At 34.4% G+C, this 16,828-nt stretch overlaps 3 protein-coding genes across 7 annotated transcripts; 2 read left to right on the top strand and 1 right to left on the bottom strand.

Moving 5' to 3' along the window:
- Positions 1 to 79: 79 nt before the first annotated feature.
- On the bottom strand, positions 80 to 11,888 carry LOC100649146 (nuclear protein localization protein 4 homolog). The gene is made up of 13 exons (XM_003399142.4): positions 11,747 to 11,888; positions 11,439 to 11,542; positions 10,681 to 10,761; positions 10,404 to 10,608; positions 10,190 to 10,328; positions 9,981 to 10,118; positions 9,620 to 9,923; positions 9,398 to 9,535; positions 9,167 to 9,314; positions 8,872 to 9,032; positions 872 to 1,023; positions 658 to 796; positions 80 to 577 (listed from the first exon to the last, which is right to left on the bottom strand). The coding sequence occupies exons 2-13, from the start codon at positions 11,457 to 11,459 to the stop codon at positions 260 to 262; spliced, it is 1,944 nt and encodes a 647-aa protein (XP_003399190.1). The 5' UTR covers positions 11,460 to 11,542; positions 11,747 to 11,888; the 3' UTR covers positions 80 to 259.
- LOC100649267 lies at positions 1,921 to 8,685 on the top strand. 4 transcript variants are annotated; one of them, XM_048409823.1, is made up of 4 exons: positions 1,921 to 1,941; positions 4,165 to 4,479; positions 4,776 to 4,925; positions 5,070 to 8,685. In XM_048409823.1, exons 2-4 carry the CDS (start codon positions 4,165 to 4,167, stop codon positions 6,399 to 6,401), a joined length of 1,797 nt encoding a protein of 598 aa, XP_048265780.1. In that variant the 5' UTR covers positions 1,921 to 1,941; the 3' UTR covers positions 6,402 to 8,685. The 4 variants fall into 4 exon arrangements, with proteins under 4 accessions (XP_048265780.1, XP_012169472.1, XP_012169473.1 ...); XM_012314082.3 differs by lacking the exon at positions 1,921 to 1,941 and adding an exon at positions 1,976 to 2,449; XM_012314083.3 differs by lacking the exon at positions 1,921 to 1,941 and adding an exon at positions 2,511 to 2,796.
- On the top strand, positions 11,706 to 16,010 carry LOC100649422 (pre-mRNA-splicing factor CWC22 homolog). 2 transcript variants are annotated; one of them, XM_048409820.1, is made up of 2 exons: positions 11,706 to 11,842; positions 13,006 to 16,010. In XM_048409820.1, the coding sequence occupies exon 2, from the start codon at positions 13,587 to 13,589 to the stop codon at positions 15,801 to 15,803; it is 2,217 nt and encodes a 738-aa protein (XP_048265777.1). In that variant the 5' UTR covers positions 11,706 to 11,842; positions 13,006 to 13,586; the 3' UTR covers positions 15,804 to 16,010. The 2 variants fall into 2 exon arrangements, with proteins under 2 accessions (XP_048265777.1, XP_003399271.3); XM_003399223.4 differs by lacking the exon at positions 11,706 to 11,842 and adding an exon at positions 12,257 to 12,392.
- The last annotated feature ends 818 nt before the right edge of the window (positions 16,011 to 16,828 follow it).

Raw genomic sequence — 16,828 nt, 5'->3', positions numbered from 1 at the left:
TTATTACATTTTGCGATTTGTACATTACTCCTGGTTATACGCTTGTTCAAGGGTTACTACAAAAAGGAAAGCTGTAAAGTAGATTTTGGTAAAAGATACTTTTTCCTCTTTTTATTCACTCATAAATAAAGCCAGGTATGCACTGAAAACAATTTTTATATCTGTAAGAACACAGTATCTGTCAAAACCTGCAGGAGCAAATTTGCAATTTAAGGACAACACCCTTAATTGCATACAAAAGCAATATAATGACAGTTTGTTACGTATTCCTTGGCAAACCACACATTTCACACATTGCAAAATCTGCTGCATTGAGAAATGTGCAATGTGAACAAGTCCAAAGCCCTTGATCAGGTGGTGAATTTACAATTGAGTCTGTACCAACTGCTATTCCACTTCCCTCTGCAAGCGCAGAAGCTGAAATCCTTGAGCTATTATCAAACATTGGTTGAGATGTAGATGCTGTAGTTTCAGATATGAGTTGCTCTACTGTTGCCCATTGTTCTGAACGTGACCACTCTATAGCTTTTTCTCTATCTTTTGTACGAATTGCATCTAATAATGGCATCATATGGTCCTAAAACAACAAATAAGCATATTTTATAACAATGAAATAAAACCAAAATAGACAAGTATTTAATAGAAAACACATTGTACCTTCATTGGAAACATATCCATTGTTGCAATAAAAATTAATAAGTGAAAATCTGAAACTGCTTCTAGAAATTGTTCTTTGCTAAATTGTTGCATGTAAGAACAAAGTGAGCTAAATTCTTGAATTTGTCCATCGATGAGTCTAAAATCAAATAAAATTGACATTGAAACTATTTTAAAAAACTATAATCTGTTCTATGTACTTTTTTTTACATACCTATTTTCAATAAGAAATGGTGTGATATTATTGCTAACATAAAAGGTAAACTGTGGATTAAGTGGTGTGGACGCAGGTATATCTACCAATAAATATTCTACTGGCAAAGGTCTTGCTAGCCTTGACACTTCATTTCCATAAGAATCTTTTTCCTGGAGACCAAACAAAACAAAATATTAAAATACAAAAAGACGAACATTTTATTGTGAAATTTCAATTTTATTACATTTTCCAAAATTATCCTATATTCATATTGTTTCGTTGATATTTGTTATTAGAAATTGCAAATATGCAATGAAAATTTAGATAAATTGTATTGAAAACATTTTGAAAAGACATTCTGTAATAAGTGTGCCAACACGTCTCTATACACATGCAGGTCTGGCAACTTCTGTAGCGGAGATAATGTCATAAAATGCGCTTTACAAATTTACCGCTAGACATAGAGCGCTGTGATCTACAGGTTAGCGAAAACAGTATATATATAATTATACATCGTAGCCGTTTCTCACACAATATAAGAAATGTAGACCATGAATTCTTTAGAAAAATTGTGATAACAAATATTTGTTTCTAACAGATAGAAAAGGAAAGGGGGATCTCGTTATTTGTCTTTATCTCTTTTTCAACGTATTTTCTCAACACGGTATTTTCAGTCTACACTTCTTATATCTATATATATATCCCATGTACATGTGACCATGTCCGCAACTTATACAATACATAGCGATTGAAGCGCCTTACTGCTTAGTAAATAAATTGAGAATCTTTTGTCCTTCGCTTAAGAGTCTTATTCTCATCACGGGAATTGCCAAACCTCTATATGACCGTGAGGTCGAGTAACATCTAGAGAATTTGATTGGTTGAATTGAAGCAGATATAACTAGATTTTACAAGAAGGATCATGAAGGCAAGTCCATAATACTCGTAATGGTTGGTCGATTGCGCGCGCAATGGTAGAAGCTGCAGACGACAGACCGGCACCGTTTGCCACGAGTCGAACCCGAAAGTGTATAAGAAAGAGGAAAGAGGAAGAGAGAAGGAGGAAGGTTTAGGATCGACGAGAGGGGGTAAGATACGGGATGAGGAGAGGAGAGAGCAACAGCGTAAGCGACTAGCGCGCGCTATGGTGTGTGTCGGTCGGTCGGTCGGTCGTCGCCGCCATGCTAGTGGTTAGTTTAGTGAACCAAACATCATGATGTGGCAAAACGTTCGCACGAGCTAAGACTGAAGTAACGCCGCGTTACCGGCGCGCCGTCGTTATGTTATCCATAATAACTCACGACGTTCGATAAGCGTAAAACACGTAACGTGAAAAAGTACAAAAAAAAAATATAGCTTTGGTAAAAAGCTCTCGACGACGGCAACTGCGGCGACGAAAAACGTCGAAGTGCTCGCGATTCCTGCGTGCGGAACCGCACAATACTACGTCAATCCCGATGTAAATTAAAGTCCTAAATCGTATATTCGAACAAAAGTTACGGAATAATCATCGTCACGGTATTACGCTAGGAGTGACGAGTGCCAACGATCAGCCTCCATCGCGCGGCAAGGAGACGATCACGAATCGTATACACGGTACGAAACATTTACGCTCCTACAATCCAACGAAAGAAAGAACAAGCAAGAAGCAAAAGAGAAAGAATGAAAAGGAGAGTATGTATGTGTAGTATGATGCGTGCGTGTGCGCGCGCTTGAATGCGTGATAAGAAGAAGGCATATGCTTTCTGTGTAAGTGTGTATTGTGTGTAGACGTGTTCTCTGTGACGCGCGCGCGCGCGTGTTGTATGCCATTGTGAGCACGAGAAAAGAGACGAGTGTGCATGCATATGTATGTGAATAAGATAGAAAGAGACAGTGTGAAAGAAGTGTGTGAGGACTGACAAACGAGAGCGAGAACGGGAGGTAGAGAAAGAAGCAAGCGTGTACGTATAAACATCGAGATGATACGACCGAGAGAACAAACTTAAGTAGAATATTCCCGCGGAATTTGCCTAACACGTAGTAGCCCGCGTTCGAGTCATTTTTAACTTAAACCGTGGACTTGTCACAAGTGGTGACAGCCTTAATATCGCGGAAAGTACTCGGCGATAAGCTGCAAGAATCCATATATCATACAGCTGAAGGTTTTATCGGTTACAGCTATTGGTGTTTGAAATATGCTTTGCCAGAGCTAAGAAATGTGACCATTCTATATACGTCTACCTCTGTTAGCTACCTTTCCCCTCAATACGCTTTCGCCGTTAACGAATGGTAAATCCCAAAACTTCGACTGTTCGACCCCCTTACGTTTTGGCGGGATTTTCCACGCATGCGCGTTCTCCCATGAAATGTCATTTTTTACGTATTAGTAGTGTCAGACAAATTGTTGCATAATAATTTTGCTGTTGTAGTCGATGTGTCAGATAAGAGGCTAACCTTCTGAGGACGAGTTCGTGCTTAAAGACAATACGATGAAATAACACGATTGAACCTAATGTGGCGTGTTATGAAACAGTTTTATAACGTATAAACGAAAAAAAAAAAAAAAAAGGAAAATAGTAGAAAGAGAGGAATCAAGTAAAAGAATTATGGTTCTAATTTGTATATTGTACTAAGGAATTCGGTTTTTCTTTTGTTCCCTTGTTTTGTATTTGGTTAAGAAGAAAAAAAACAAAACGATATGTTTTCATCTTACATACATACGTTTGATCAAAGAAAAGATATTCCCAAGTTCATTCATGAAATAAATCGCATCGCATTGAACGATTCTAAAGCCTTGTATAGAATATATCACAAACAAGAATACATACATATATGTACCAATAACGAAATAAATATGTATAAAATATTTGATATTGTTTGAATAATAAAATACGTAGTATGCTTCAAGAATCAACAATTTTCTTAGATAAATTCAAAGGCACATTTTATAAAAACTGCGATTTGTATCACGTAAGACAAAGGAGAGAGTGGAACAGAGAGAAAAAGACGAAAAGAAAACATAAGTTCAAATGTTGAGCCGTGTGTTATTAGAAATAGGTATATCAAGCTCGACCTTTATATTATTTTCCTAAATAGTACGACGCATACATATAACGAAACGAACATTTTTTATATGTATACTTTCTTCTAACTCAATCTTTCATAAATTATCTGTGTTCCTTTTCGTGTAATTCTGTATAAGATTAAAATGATTTAACCAGGTAAAATGGTAGTACAAGTAGTTTTAGTTAATATTTCGAATAACGTAAAGCCCTACGATTACAAAGTATAAAAGAATAATTAATGAATAATATTTTATCATTTTCCAGATGTTGGATCCAAGCGTTCTAACGGATTTAGAGGAACTGACGCTTTGCAGTTATTGCAAGCAGAAGTATAACGACGCGGAACAATGCCCGAAATATCTTAGTTGCAAGCATTACTTTTGCTTGCGTTGCATAGAGAACAATTTATTAAAGGGACGTGAGTTGTTTTGCGCGCATTGCTGGAAGAGGACGGACCTGGGTGATCAAGGACCGGACGCTCTACCGACGCACTCTTCTCTCCTCGCTCTAACGAATAATTTGTCTCACTTAAAAATCACGAACAACACATCTGGAAAGACAAATGATAAGGAAAGAAAGGTACAGATAACTCTTTCTTAACGATTTTGGGTTTGTCAGCTGGTTATTTGCATTGTCAGATCATACGTAAATGGTAAAGAAAGCATGCAGCTCTGAAGCCATATCAACATAGGTTCTAATAGTAATAGGATTATGTTATAAGGCCTGCAATAGTTTCCGTTTAAAATATAGGATATAATTTTAATACTTAAAGTTCTTTTTGGAATGGAAAATGGTTATTGGTTTACCATATAAGAATATAATATATAATGTAAAAAAATCATATAAAATGTATGATTATTATAACATTGTTACAGAGTGAGAATTGTCACACGCACGGAATGCCTCTGGCATTGTGGTGTGCGACATGTTGCACTGCACTTTGCAGAGCATGCGCCACTCCACAAGAACACCCAGGTCACCAGATTAAATCTCAAACTGATGCCAAAGAACAACTCATATCCGATGTAAGTTTTAGAATGAATTTTATTTGCTGGTACATTTGTTGTTGGCATGTATATATACGCAGTTTTGCGTGTATTAAAGAGATATCGATAGCCGGTACGTGATGTCCGAATTAGACGAAGAATGCACGTGGATGTGTTTTTTAGGTTCAATTGGAATTAGTTGCTATGGGAAAGTTATCTACCGAGATTCAAAGACTGGCTATGCAGCAACGAGAATTCTTAATAAAGGTGTTAGAAGCTTGTGTAACGTTAAAAACGCATGTTGAGACCGATCTTCAGAATGGCTGGAGTCATTTTCCTGAGATAACGGACGCGCGGGAAACGCTTGGGAAAGCGAAAGCTAGTCTTCAGATGATCGACAGTCCTAACGATGTATACAATTTGCATTCACAACTCATACTCGAGAAACAAAGATTGCAATCAAAGTACCAAGAAATGATGTTGCAGTGCCAACTCGACGATTTGATTGGTAACTCGGGAGTGGTATTTGATTTTGCGCTATTAAAACAAGCATTGGCTGGAATTCACACGGGAGAATCGATCGTTTCTCAAGGAACTAGTAATGGCGGTAGATTACCAAATCATTTGGCGGCTTCACAAAATCCGATACTGTTCCTCGCAAATTATTGCATGTCGCAGCTATATTCGAGACATGTAGTTAGTAAGCAACACATGCAAAACGGTTCTATAGAATATCATTCAAACATGATGCAACCGCAACCAGCACCACCGGGCTCCGTTCATGTACACCAAGGTCCACCGCCGCCGGCAACCCCGCAGCAACTTCTCATTCCACCTGGTTCGCCGTCCGTTAAACCTGTTCCGCCCGCACCTCCAAATGCGATGTTACATCCACAGCAACAATCGACATTTATACCGGAAGGAGTCGGTACTGGTGGCGGAAGTTTGGTAACCGTCCACTCATCCTCTCAACCGCCGTCCAGCGGAATTGCAGCATCCCTTCGAGGACCTTCGAACCCTTATCCTCTGTATTATTTCAACATCGAAGTGAACGGATCTCCGCATGGCCGTATCGTGATAGAAGTGAGGCCGGATGCAGCTCCAAAAATGGCCAAAAATTTTAGTGTTCTGGCGACCGGTGAAGTCGGAGTCGGTTATAAGGGTTGCACGATCTTTCAGTGCTGGGAAGGCGAATCCGTGATTACTGGTGATTTTGAGTTAAACAATGGTCGCGGAGGAAGGAGCATATTCGAGGATGGTTACTTTATGCCGGACGACACAAAATTCCCTGCAGTGAGAGGAGCAGTGGGAATGCGGCGAACGCAAAAGCGACATGATAACCTTGGTATGGTCGGTTCACAGTTTCGTATAATACTACAAGAGATGCGCGGATTCACAGGAATCTTTGGCCACGTCGTCGAAGGACTAGAATTAGTCGAGAAGATATCTACGTTTGGTGATCAAACGGGCAAGCCTACGAAGAATATCCTAATTACGAAATGCGGTAAATTGTAACGACAACATTATTGCGGTTAGTATACACCGAAGGGTAATCAAGTTCTACCCGTATACTTTACATTATCCCGTTCTAGATAACTGAAGAAAAAAAAAAAAAGGAAGAAGTTTTACGAGTTCGCGACGGTATCTCTGACGCGTTCGATATAGGGAATGGGGTGTTTAATTAAACAAACAAAACAAAAAAAAAATCACATATATATAATATCCAACGATAAATGATATTACATGTTGAGAGACACCGTCGCGACCATATATGTAGCTCCATGAATCGCGATGCTCCATATGAGTCACACAATTTAATTAACTATTAACAATAGAATTCTAAAGATATTGAATCTATTTTTAAACGTGGACGCATAAGAGAAGAAAGAAGAAATAAAGATCCATATTTTGCTATTGATCGAGAATCAACATGATTCTGTATCTACAATAACGACGATGATCGATAATACGTACCTCAAGATCGATCGTGATATCGATACGACTTCTAGCTGTACGACATTTGTTTTAGAAGAAGTTCGATGTTTATTTTGGCTATTGGCATATTGCTATGTATAGTTGATATAGAGGGTATCGTACGGGATTTAACAAGTGCCGTGGTTAACGGTGTCGCCCTGTGGGCGTTGCTAATGTTTTAGATCATAGGTAGTAAAAACAAAAAGAAGAAAAAAAAAATATCGTGTAGATGAGGAATATTTACGGAAAATGGGGCAAACTTGTATGTGTATACACATATGTTCATATATTTGTAAGAAAAAAAAACAAGCAAACAAACAAACAAACAAGAAAAGAAACAAACAAACGTACAGGCGAAAACTCTCTTTTTTTGTTTTATAATCGAAATACGTGACTTCGTAAAAAGTCAAAGGGTCGTAATTTCATACACGCAGGTCGTTTAGAACATTGACGATTAGAACGATACGTCGGTGCGTCAAAGGGCCAATTTTATTTCGTCCGGTTAACGATCACGTATCGTTCCGTTTCTTTTTTCAGAGGAGAGAAAAAGGAGCTGAAAGGGAACAAGTAATTGCGCGATGAAACGAGTCGAGGAAAATTGCGGTTCCTATCGGACGACTCAAGGATATACTACTCCCTTTTTGCTCTTTGCTGTGGTCTAGTTGACCGTCGTAAATTAACTGTATTTAAGATTAGATCTCAAGATGAAAATGTATGCAAGGCCTAACTACTACTATGTAGATTGTAAGCCTCGTCGTCTGATCAGAAAAATACGAACGAAATGAGCGAATATATATTATAAACGAATCATTCCTCGATGCTGTATATCGAAGTACTACGATAATGTAATGCGTTATACTACTCGTCTGAATCCCGTAAAAGAATCCCATCGTTATGTATCATATTACCATGTACCCGTGTGCGAAGAAACGCGTTGTAAAAGAGTGTTCTGTAAATCGGCGCGTAGAAACAAAAAGCGCACTCACGTATTGTAGGAAATTGCACGCCCTCGACGTCGCGGATGCCTTTTTCGAAGAAAGCCTCATTCGATGTTGAACTTGAAAGTTTTAACACTTGTTAATTAGCTAACTCGTCGCGTTTTGCAATGAAGAAAGAAAAGAAAGAGGGGACTCGTTGCATCGCGATGAATGTAAGAATCGCCGTTAGAATTAAATATCACTGCGTAAGTACGTACGACGATCGAAGGGTGGTCGAGCTCGAATGAATTTCTCTCGTTTCGGTCGTTGTAAGAAAAAAAAAAAAAAAAAAAAAACCGGGAAACTCAATCGACACTTTCGAATCTAGATGCGTATAAATTCATGTGTTTACCGAAGCGAGTGAAGCTAGAAGCCCACCTGTATACACAAAATATCCACGCGCGCGCGTATATATATAAATATATATATATACTACATATATTTTTATGAACGTGATGAGGTAACAACGCATAGCTTGTAATATCGATTCTAACAACCGATGATTTACCTTGCCCCTCGCGTTCGAATTAAACGGTTGAGCGGCTATAATTTTGCGATAAGTTTTTCTCTCGTTTTTTCTTTCCATCTATTATTTTTTTTTTTTCTTTCTCTCTCCCGTGTCCTTTTCTTTTTCTATTCCTCACTCACCCCTTTTTAAGTTAAGGCGTAATCATCTTACATACGAAAATTGAGGTCATTTTGTTTACAGCCTACGGAAGCGCATATCCGTAGTGCATTTGCTTGAACAGTTCTGTTATTTCATTATACATGTACGAAATGAAGTTCGTTGCCCAATTTAAATGTACTTTTAATCAATCAATTTTGAGTTATAAACTGTTTCTCTTTCATTCGTGTATACTTTATGCATACCTTCACCTTCCTTAATACTATTAGCATGTAAGATATAATTCAGCAGTGTCATATTTTCATCACAATATGCAAATTCATAATCAATTTTAAAGCTACATTGCCATCTTAATTTCAAGCAAAGGGAATTAATTAAATGTATTTGAATAAAAAATGGATGTACTCACCTTGTAGAAGACATCTGGGACATACTGTTTATCTGTTGATTCAATTACATAGCCCAATTCTGGAGCATCTTTCGTAGGAACGAAGCAGCTATCTCGAACCAATGCCATGCATTGATTGGACACTTGATAACCTTCCATATGAATTTGATTTTTCTCATCACCTATAATCAATATGTACTATTTAATAATTCAGATTTTTTGTGTATATATATATATATATTTTTTTTTTTGGTGTGTATATACATATACACATCAAAACAAAACAGTTTGATTAACAATATGATGCAAGACTTACCAGTAACACAAACAGTAACAAACTTTGAACCAAAATAATTATTAGGAGAAAAACGACAAGGATTTGGATATTTGTTTTGGAAATACCCAGCCATAATACATTCTTGAGCAGATAAAAAGTGACTTTCTATATTTCGAACGTGTTTTACCTGGATAAATTAAACTAATGCTATTAATTAAGTACTTTAGTTTATGAGAAAGAAAAATACAGGTTAGTCGCAGATAAATTTACCGTTCCTTTCTTGATATCGTCAACTATAAGGTCTGTAAAAATCCATCCAACTCTTTTTAAATTAAGTAAATGAGCCAATTCATCCACTACTACTTCTTTTTCATCCGGTAAAAGTCGTATAGAATTTTTTGTACTTTCCTAAAATAATTATGGTTACATTATAGATTACAAGAATGCTTGTAGATATGATAGTTTTAATATTATTTATTTCTATTAAAGTACCTGTGGTGGCTCGTAAATAGCCGCGACAACAGCTCTAATGCCTAATGGTACATCTGTATGTATTTCGTATCTTCCGTATAAAAATCCAATACGTTGATGACCGGTGCTGCGCCAATAATTGAGAAAGCGTTCAACTAAGCTTGGATTTTCAAACATAACGTTGTCCACGTGACGATAAGTTTGTCGATTCAGGGTAATAGAGCTTGGTTGGCATTTGCTACATATACCTCGTGGCCAAGGTGGATGATCTTTACAACCAGTTTTTATACGGCAGTTTATGTCTTCTAATTGTATAAACTTCCCCCTATAAAATATTTAAAGGTTGTATATGGAATATTACGTAACAGAGAGCTGAACATACCTATCAACTCCAGCAGTGAGTTTTCTGAGATACGAATGAAAAGACAAATGTTTTATATTTTGTTCCTTAAGATAAGCTTCATCAAAAGGTTCTAAAGGAGTACAATGAACACAGCATCCATTTGCACCATGTCTACATCTATTAAACCAATTACAACATTTTTAGTATAATTCTATATACAAAATTTATTTATACTTATAATCACTTACAGTTTTTCATCACGTTTTCTTTGTATTTTACCATCAAGTTTCCATAATTGTTCATCAACGTCTTCCATTGCATTTGATACAGATCGAGAAGCATTGATAGTATGGTTGCTAGTCTCTGTTTCATCCATTGGTTTTGTTTCTAGTATAGAATAAAGTTAATGTAACATTAAGTTCAAGTAATAAGAAAAATTAAATGAAGCAATATAATTAAAACCTTGAGAAATGTCAATGTTGGCAGTACTAGTTGAGGGAGTACTCCACAACTGTGTATTACTCTGAGGAGCCAGATATAACATATCTCCATGAGAAAGATGTGCTCCTGAAATTGTTCTGTTATGAGAAACTGGAAGTTCATTTTTATGATTTCGTTCCTTATAGAGTCCAAATCCAAAAGTGTTCAATTCAAAGGTTTTAGAAACCTACAATTTTGAAAAATGAATTAATATTTAAATGACTGTACACTGTTGTTCCATGATATTAAAAGGACAAACCTTATCATACAATTGAGAAATTGTATCAGACAAATTTACATCTATACGCTTTGTTCCTTCTGAACATTGCACACGTAAGGTCTGTAAACAAATAAATATCTATGATCAAAGATTCATATATATTACATCTCACACATTTCAACATTACATTTACACTTCAATTTAAATTCATTATAGTACATTTTAAACATTAAAGGATGGTTGTGTGTCAATAACTCCATAAAAGTATTAACATTTCTTGCAATAATATTTATTTCTTAAGTAGAAACTAACTTATATAAAAATTTTATTTACAACAAAAAATACATATATAATAATATCAGATAAATAGATATAAAAAAAACATTATTTAGTGTAAGAAATATTGTATGGATATAATATTTCAATATATATTTGCAATTTATTTATAAACATAGAAACTTATATAAAAAACTAAATATTCAGTTATGAAAAACAAATATTAGAGCAATATTTATTAAAAAGGCATTTATTAAATTAAATTTTCAATACAGTATATTTTTTAGTGTATCATCATTGTAAATTTTTAAAAACCATAAAAGGAAAACAAAGGAATAAGATTAAGGAATAAGATATCTGGGAACTTTTAGTAAGTTACACGTTACTACATGAATTGTAAAATTTTCGAAATTTCTGAAACGAATGACCTATTTCTTTAATAAAACGTTGTTCCGTTTCAATCAAGCGGTCTATACGGATTAATTGGTTGAGGTTAATCATTTAATAGTAGGGTAACTTACAATTTGCCTAGACTTTGACATTTCGCCGGTCTCAATGAAGCATCAGCTGTTCAATCCGTGTTTAACTTGCTCGCTCGTAACGTAACACAGTATTGCTAAAATCCCTAGTAAGTGAAAGAAAATTGTTGAGTCAACATCTAGTATCCTAACCTATTTGCATGATTTTGCAAATATCAATAAAATATTGCAAAATATGGTGTTTTTCCATCACTATCGATATCGCGTCGGTTATTCCCCTCTTTAAAATTCCTTTACACACATGACGTGTAAAATTTACGATTTAACGTCAACGAGAGATATTTGCTCACCAGTAAAATTTCAGTAGAATTTCAGCGATCGCACACTATTCTTCTAACGTTAGCAGGCTATAGATTTACAAACACGGAACTTCGAATACAGATTAGGTAAGTTTCTGTCTAAAAAAATAATGTTATTACACGCTTTTCGATGTTGTATGTATGCACCCTATTTTCTCCACACGAACAAACACGAGAGCAATGTCAGTTATTAACTTCTTAATCCGTACAAAGATAAATTTGGCAGCCAGATGTTACAATCTTATTTTATTTCTCTTGTTTATTTTCTCTTTCTTTTTCTGTGGTTGTGACTTTATAATGCGAAAAAAAGCGGAACGCGTCTCCTGTGTTTTTTGAGTCACCCCGTATTTGCTGAGTAATGTCTTCCCCTGATATTCGAAACTGTTTCGTGTTATAGTATTGGCTCTCTTGCATTTATTTTCCCAACACTTTCACTTACGCGGATTTCTTTTGAATGTCAAAAAACAGCACGCGACGTAAGTGACATTGCGAAATAATACGATGTATATTCGTGCTATTTCATTTTAAATGGTTGAATTATAAAGATGGGAATCGTAGAACAGCGACACAGGTTGTTGAACCGATCGTAAATTGGTATCCGGTCATGGCCACGGTGGCGGTGGTTGCCAATTACCAGGTGATCGTCTTCGATTATAAATAAAATAAACATTACTGTTTTATCTTTGATTTAATTTTATAACGGTTATTACAAAAATGTACGATGAAAAGGGACGACTAATTCGTTAATCGTTGGGTTATGAGATGAAAAATAGAAAAATAGTATGGTTATCAAACTAAGATCAGTAACTTATTTGACTGATAGGATTTTTATGTATTTAGATCACCAGGTTATTTTTTAACTATGAAACATTAAAAAGTAGTGGATTAATGTTTAAGTTAGGTTTTCTTGAGAAAATATACATGTATGTATATTATAGTGTACGAAAAAAATACAAAGTGTTGTATTTTGTACAGGAATTTATATAAATCTTGCGCACCATGAAATGAATAATATCCGTATATTAATTGTCATTTTCATTCACATGTTTTTATTATTTTCTTTTTTGTAAATTAAAACAGCATGTATTATATCTTCAAATAAAAACAAGATTTCATTCTTAAAAATAATGTGCATATTTTATTCCAAACTAATAAATATTAATATATGATGTACTTAATCGAATATTTTGGTTTAGGTTATATTACCTAAATGTTAGGTTATAGCACAGTTGTACTGCACTGTCTTGCAGGTTTCGAAACTCCAGTAGAGGGGATAAGGCTCTTAGCCGACCAAAAAATGTTTCTCAAGTAAGGCGCTTCAATCGATTTGTTGGACTTGGTCATGCAACGCGCCCTGTACCTGCGACATGATCGTGTCTGTAATTGGACTTTATTCTATCATATAAATTTACATTTATGTAAATAACATTCTTCTGTACTACATGAAATACTGTATATTAAAGAAATTGAAGAAGGTTATGGAAAGTAATTTAGCTTTTATTCTTTATCTCCAATGGTAAGGATGGCAAAAATGGCGTTAGATGCAAAAGTTTAACAGTCGGTCTCAGCGCTATGGTCTCGATGAACAGTGGCCGATTTGTAAAGTATCCCTCTTGATATTAGGAGTCTTATCCCCACCACAAGAGTTTCCAACTTGTGTTTACGATCGTCCAACGTGGACAGTTTCGTCCAGTTTCGTTTGTTTGGATACGATATATTTATGAGTGTTTAGAGTTATTTATGTGTTCATGTTCATTAGTATTTGATACATATGGTGGATAATATAATACCAGATAAACAATTATAACTTGAACAAAATTATAATTTGAAAATGAAGAGATCACACTCAAAGACGAAAGAGACGAGAGAAGATTATAGACATTCGAGAGATTCCGATCGAAGCCGAGATCGAGATAAAACTCGTGAGCGTAACCGTGATCGTGATCAGGAACGTGATCGAGATCATTATTATTATGAGAATAGGAATAATAGAAAGAATGTTTCTCATAGGAGAAATCGTGATTTCGAAGAAACCAATAGAGAGGAGCGGTCATACGAACGACACAAATTAAGGAAAGCAAACGATCATCGGGAGGCAAAGGAAAATAAAAAAAAGCCAGAAAGGAATAAAATTACAGATAAAGAAATGGAAAAAGAAGAAACAAATGCTTCGGATGAAGCAAGACAAAATCGAACAGTTGAACTTTTAACATCAAGAACAGGTGGTGCTTATATACCACCTGCAAAGTTACGAATAATGCAAGCTGAGATTACTGATAAATCAGGAGCTGCATATCAACGCATTGCATGGGAAGCCCTAAAGAAATCTATACACGGTTATATTAATAAAGTTAACGTCAGTAATATTGGACTTATAACTCGAGAACTTTTAAAAGAAAATATTGTTAGAGGTAGAGGTTTGCTCGCTAGATCTATCATACAAGCTCAAGCAGCATCACCAACCTTTACATCTGTTTATGCAGCCCTCACTGCAATTATTAATTCTAAGTTTCCAAATATAGGAGAATTAATATTAAAACGTCTAGTAATACAGTTTAAACGTGGTTTCAGAAGGAATGACAAACCTCTGTGTATATCTTCCGGGACATTTATAGCACATTTGGTAAATCAAAGAGTAGCACATGAGATTGTGGCTTTAGAAATTTTGACTTTATTAGTAGAAACACCAACAGATGACTCGGTAGAAGTAGCAATAGCATTTTTAAAAGAATGTGGCATGAAATTAACAGAAGTTTCTAGGAAGGGTATTGAGGCTATATTCGAAATGCTAAGAAATATATTACATGAAGGACAATTAGATAAACGAGTTCAATATATGATTGAAGTTATATTTCAAGTTAGGAAAGATGGATTCAAGGATCATGAAGCAGTTCCAGAAGAACTTGATCTTGTAGAAGAAGAGAATCAATTTACTCATTTAATAACATTAGATGAAGCAACAGATTCTCAAGATATATTAAATGTATTTAAGTTTGATGCAGAATATATTAATAATGAAGATAAATATAAAGAATTAAGTAAAGAAATACTAAATTCAGATGTCAGTGGTTCAGAAAGTGAAGAAGAAGATGACGAAGAAGAAAGTTCTGATGAAGATAGTACTGTTGTGGCAGAAGGGAAAGAAGACATAATAGTAGATAATACAGAGACAAATCTAACTGCACTCAGAAGAACAATATATTTAACAATACATTCATCGCTTGATTTTGAAGAGTGTGCACACAAATTAATGAAAATGCAACTAAAACCTGGTCAAGAAACTGAACTCTGTCATATGTTCTTAGATTGTTGTGCAGAAATGAGAACATATGAAAAATTCTTTGGATTGTTGGCTGGTCGGTTTTGTGCCATTAACAAGATGTATGTCACACCATTTGAGCAAATTTTTCAAGACTCATATCATACAATACACCGTCTAGATACAAATAAATTACGTAATGTATCAAAGTTTTTTGCTCATTTACTATTTACTGATTCTATATCGTGGGAAGTATTATCTTGTATAAAATTAACCGAAGAGGATACAACAAGTTCCAATAGGATATTTATAAAAATTTTGTTTCAAGAACTTTCTGAATACATGGGACTATCTAAACTTAATCAACGTGTGAAAGATGTTACGTTAAAAAATGCATTCGAAGGGTTGTTTCCCAGAGATGACCCTAAAAACACACGTTTTGCAATCAATTTCTTTACATCCATTGGTTTGGGTGGTCTCACAGACGATTTAAGGGAACATTTAAAATCTCATCCGAAACCTGTCATAATTCCAGTATTAGAACAAAAGAGTGAGAGTGCTTCTGATTCTTCTGCAGATTCTTCTCTTTCTAGTTCAAGCGAATCATCGTCATCTTCAAGCTCTTCAACTAGTTCAAGTTCTAATGATTCTGATGTATCTTCGGATGAAGATATGAAAAAAGGAAAGAAAAAATTGAAAAAAGAACAAAGAAAGAAACAAACGACGAAAGAAAATAAAAAGAAACATAAGAAAAAAGAGAAAGCTAAGAAAATGAAAAAGGTCAAATGAAATTTGTACATAAAAAATTAAGCGATAAATCTTTTATAGCCTCAATGTACATTTTCAGATTTGTTTCTAACTTTACCAATATAGTTATGATTAGATTGCGGATAGCTCTTACAGTCTAATTAATATGGTAGTAGAGCCTCATTATTATGTATGTACATATGTTCTCATAATATTTTTTAATCTGAATAAATATATTTTTACCAATAATTTTATATGTATTTAATCTAGTATTTGGATATACAGTTACATTCATTATATCAATGTTTATGACATAAACATCTTTTTTTTATTACAATTTTATTTATTGTACATCTACCAAATCTTCTTATAGCAATAAAGAATGTATGATATGAAAGATAAAGGTAAATGTAAAATTTATAAATAAATATAAGAAAATAATTTTTATTTTGTGTAAAGTTTTCTAAATGATATTAAGAAAATTTAACATCATATAAAATCTAGCTTATAAAATTTTTACGATCTATTTCAAAATAACCTGTTAATTGTAAAATTTGTTATAAACGAATTCTAAGAAATTATTTTCTGTAACTATATTTCGTTTCTTAAAATAATACAATTTTGTTCCAAGAACCGCTTTTGCACATTAGCTAGAGGGGCAATAATATTTATACCAATATATTTATACAAAATTTCCTTCTGTTTCATTCGTACAGATTTACTTAAAAAATATTGCCTATAATACAAATTTATGTTATTTATTATGAATATTAAATTTTCTTATTTAGAATAATTTTACCAACACCGACATAATGAAGGCGTCAAGTGTGCAATGCTTGTTAAGTTCGCCCTGACAATGAACGCAGACTACATACACTTCTATCCGTGTATGCATATAGTGTATAGTAACAAAAATAACCCTTGTATTCAAAAACAAATCAATAATGGTCTTCGCTACAATTTGAAAATAATTTGGAAACATTTATATATATTCTATACATAATATACAGTTACATTATATAAAAATATAATGAAATAAAATTTATAAACCAATGTTTATCTCTTAT

The sequence above is a fragment of the Bombus terrestris genome, chromosome 11 (assembly GCF_910591885.1).
Source record: "Bombus terrestris chromosome 11, iyBomTerr1.2, whole genome shotgun sequence".
Taxonomy (NCBI): domain Eukaryota; kingdom Metazoa; phylum Arthropoda; class Insecta; order Hymenoptera; family Apidae; genus Bombus; species Bombus terrestris.
Note: the sequence above shows the minus strand (reverse complement) of the source record. Positions and strands in the feature narration are given on the sequence as shown.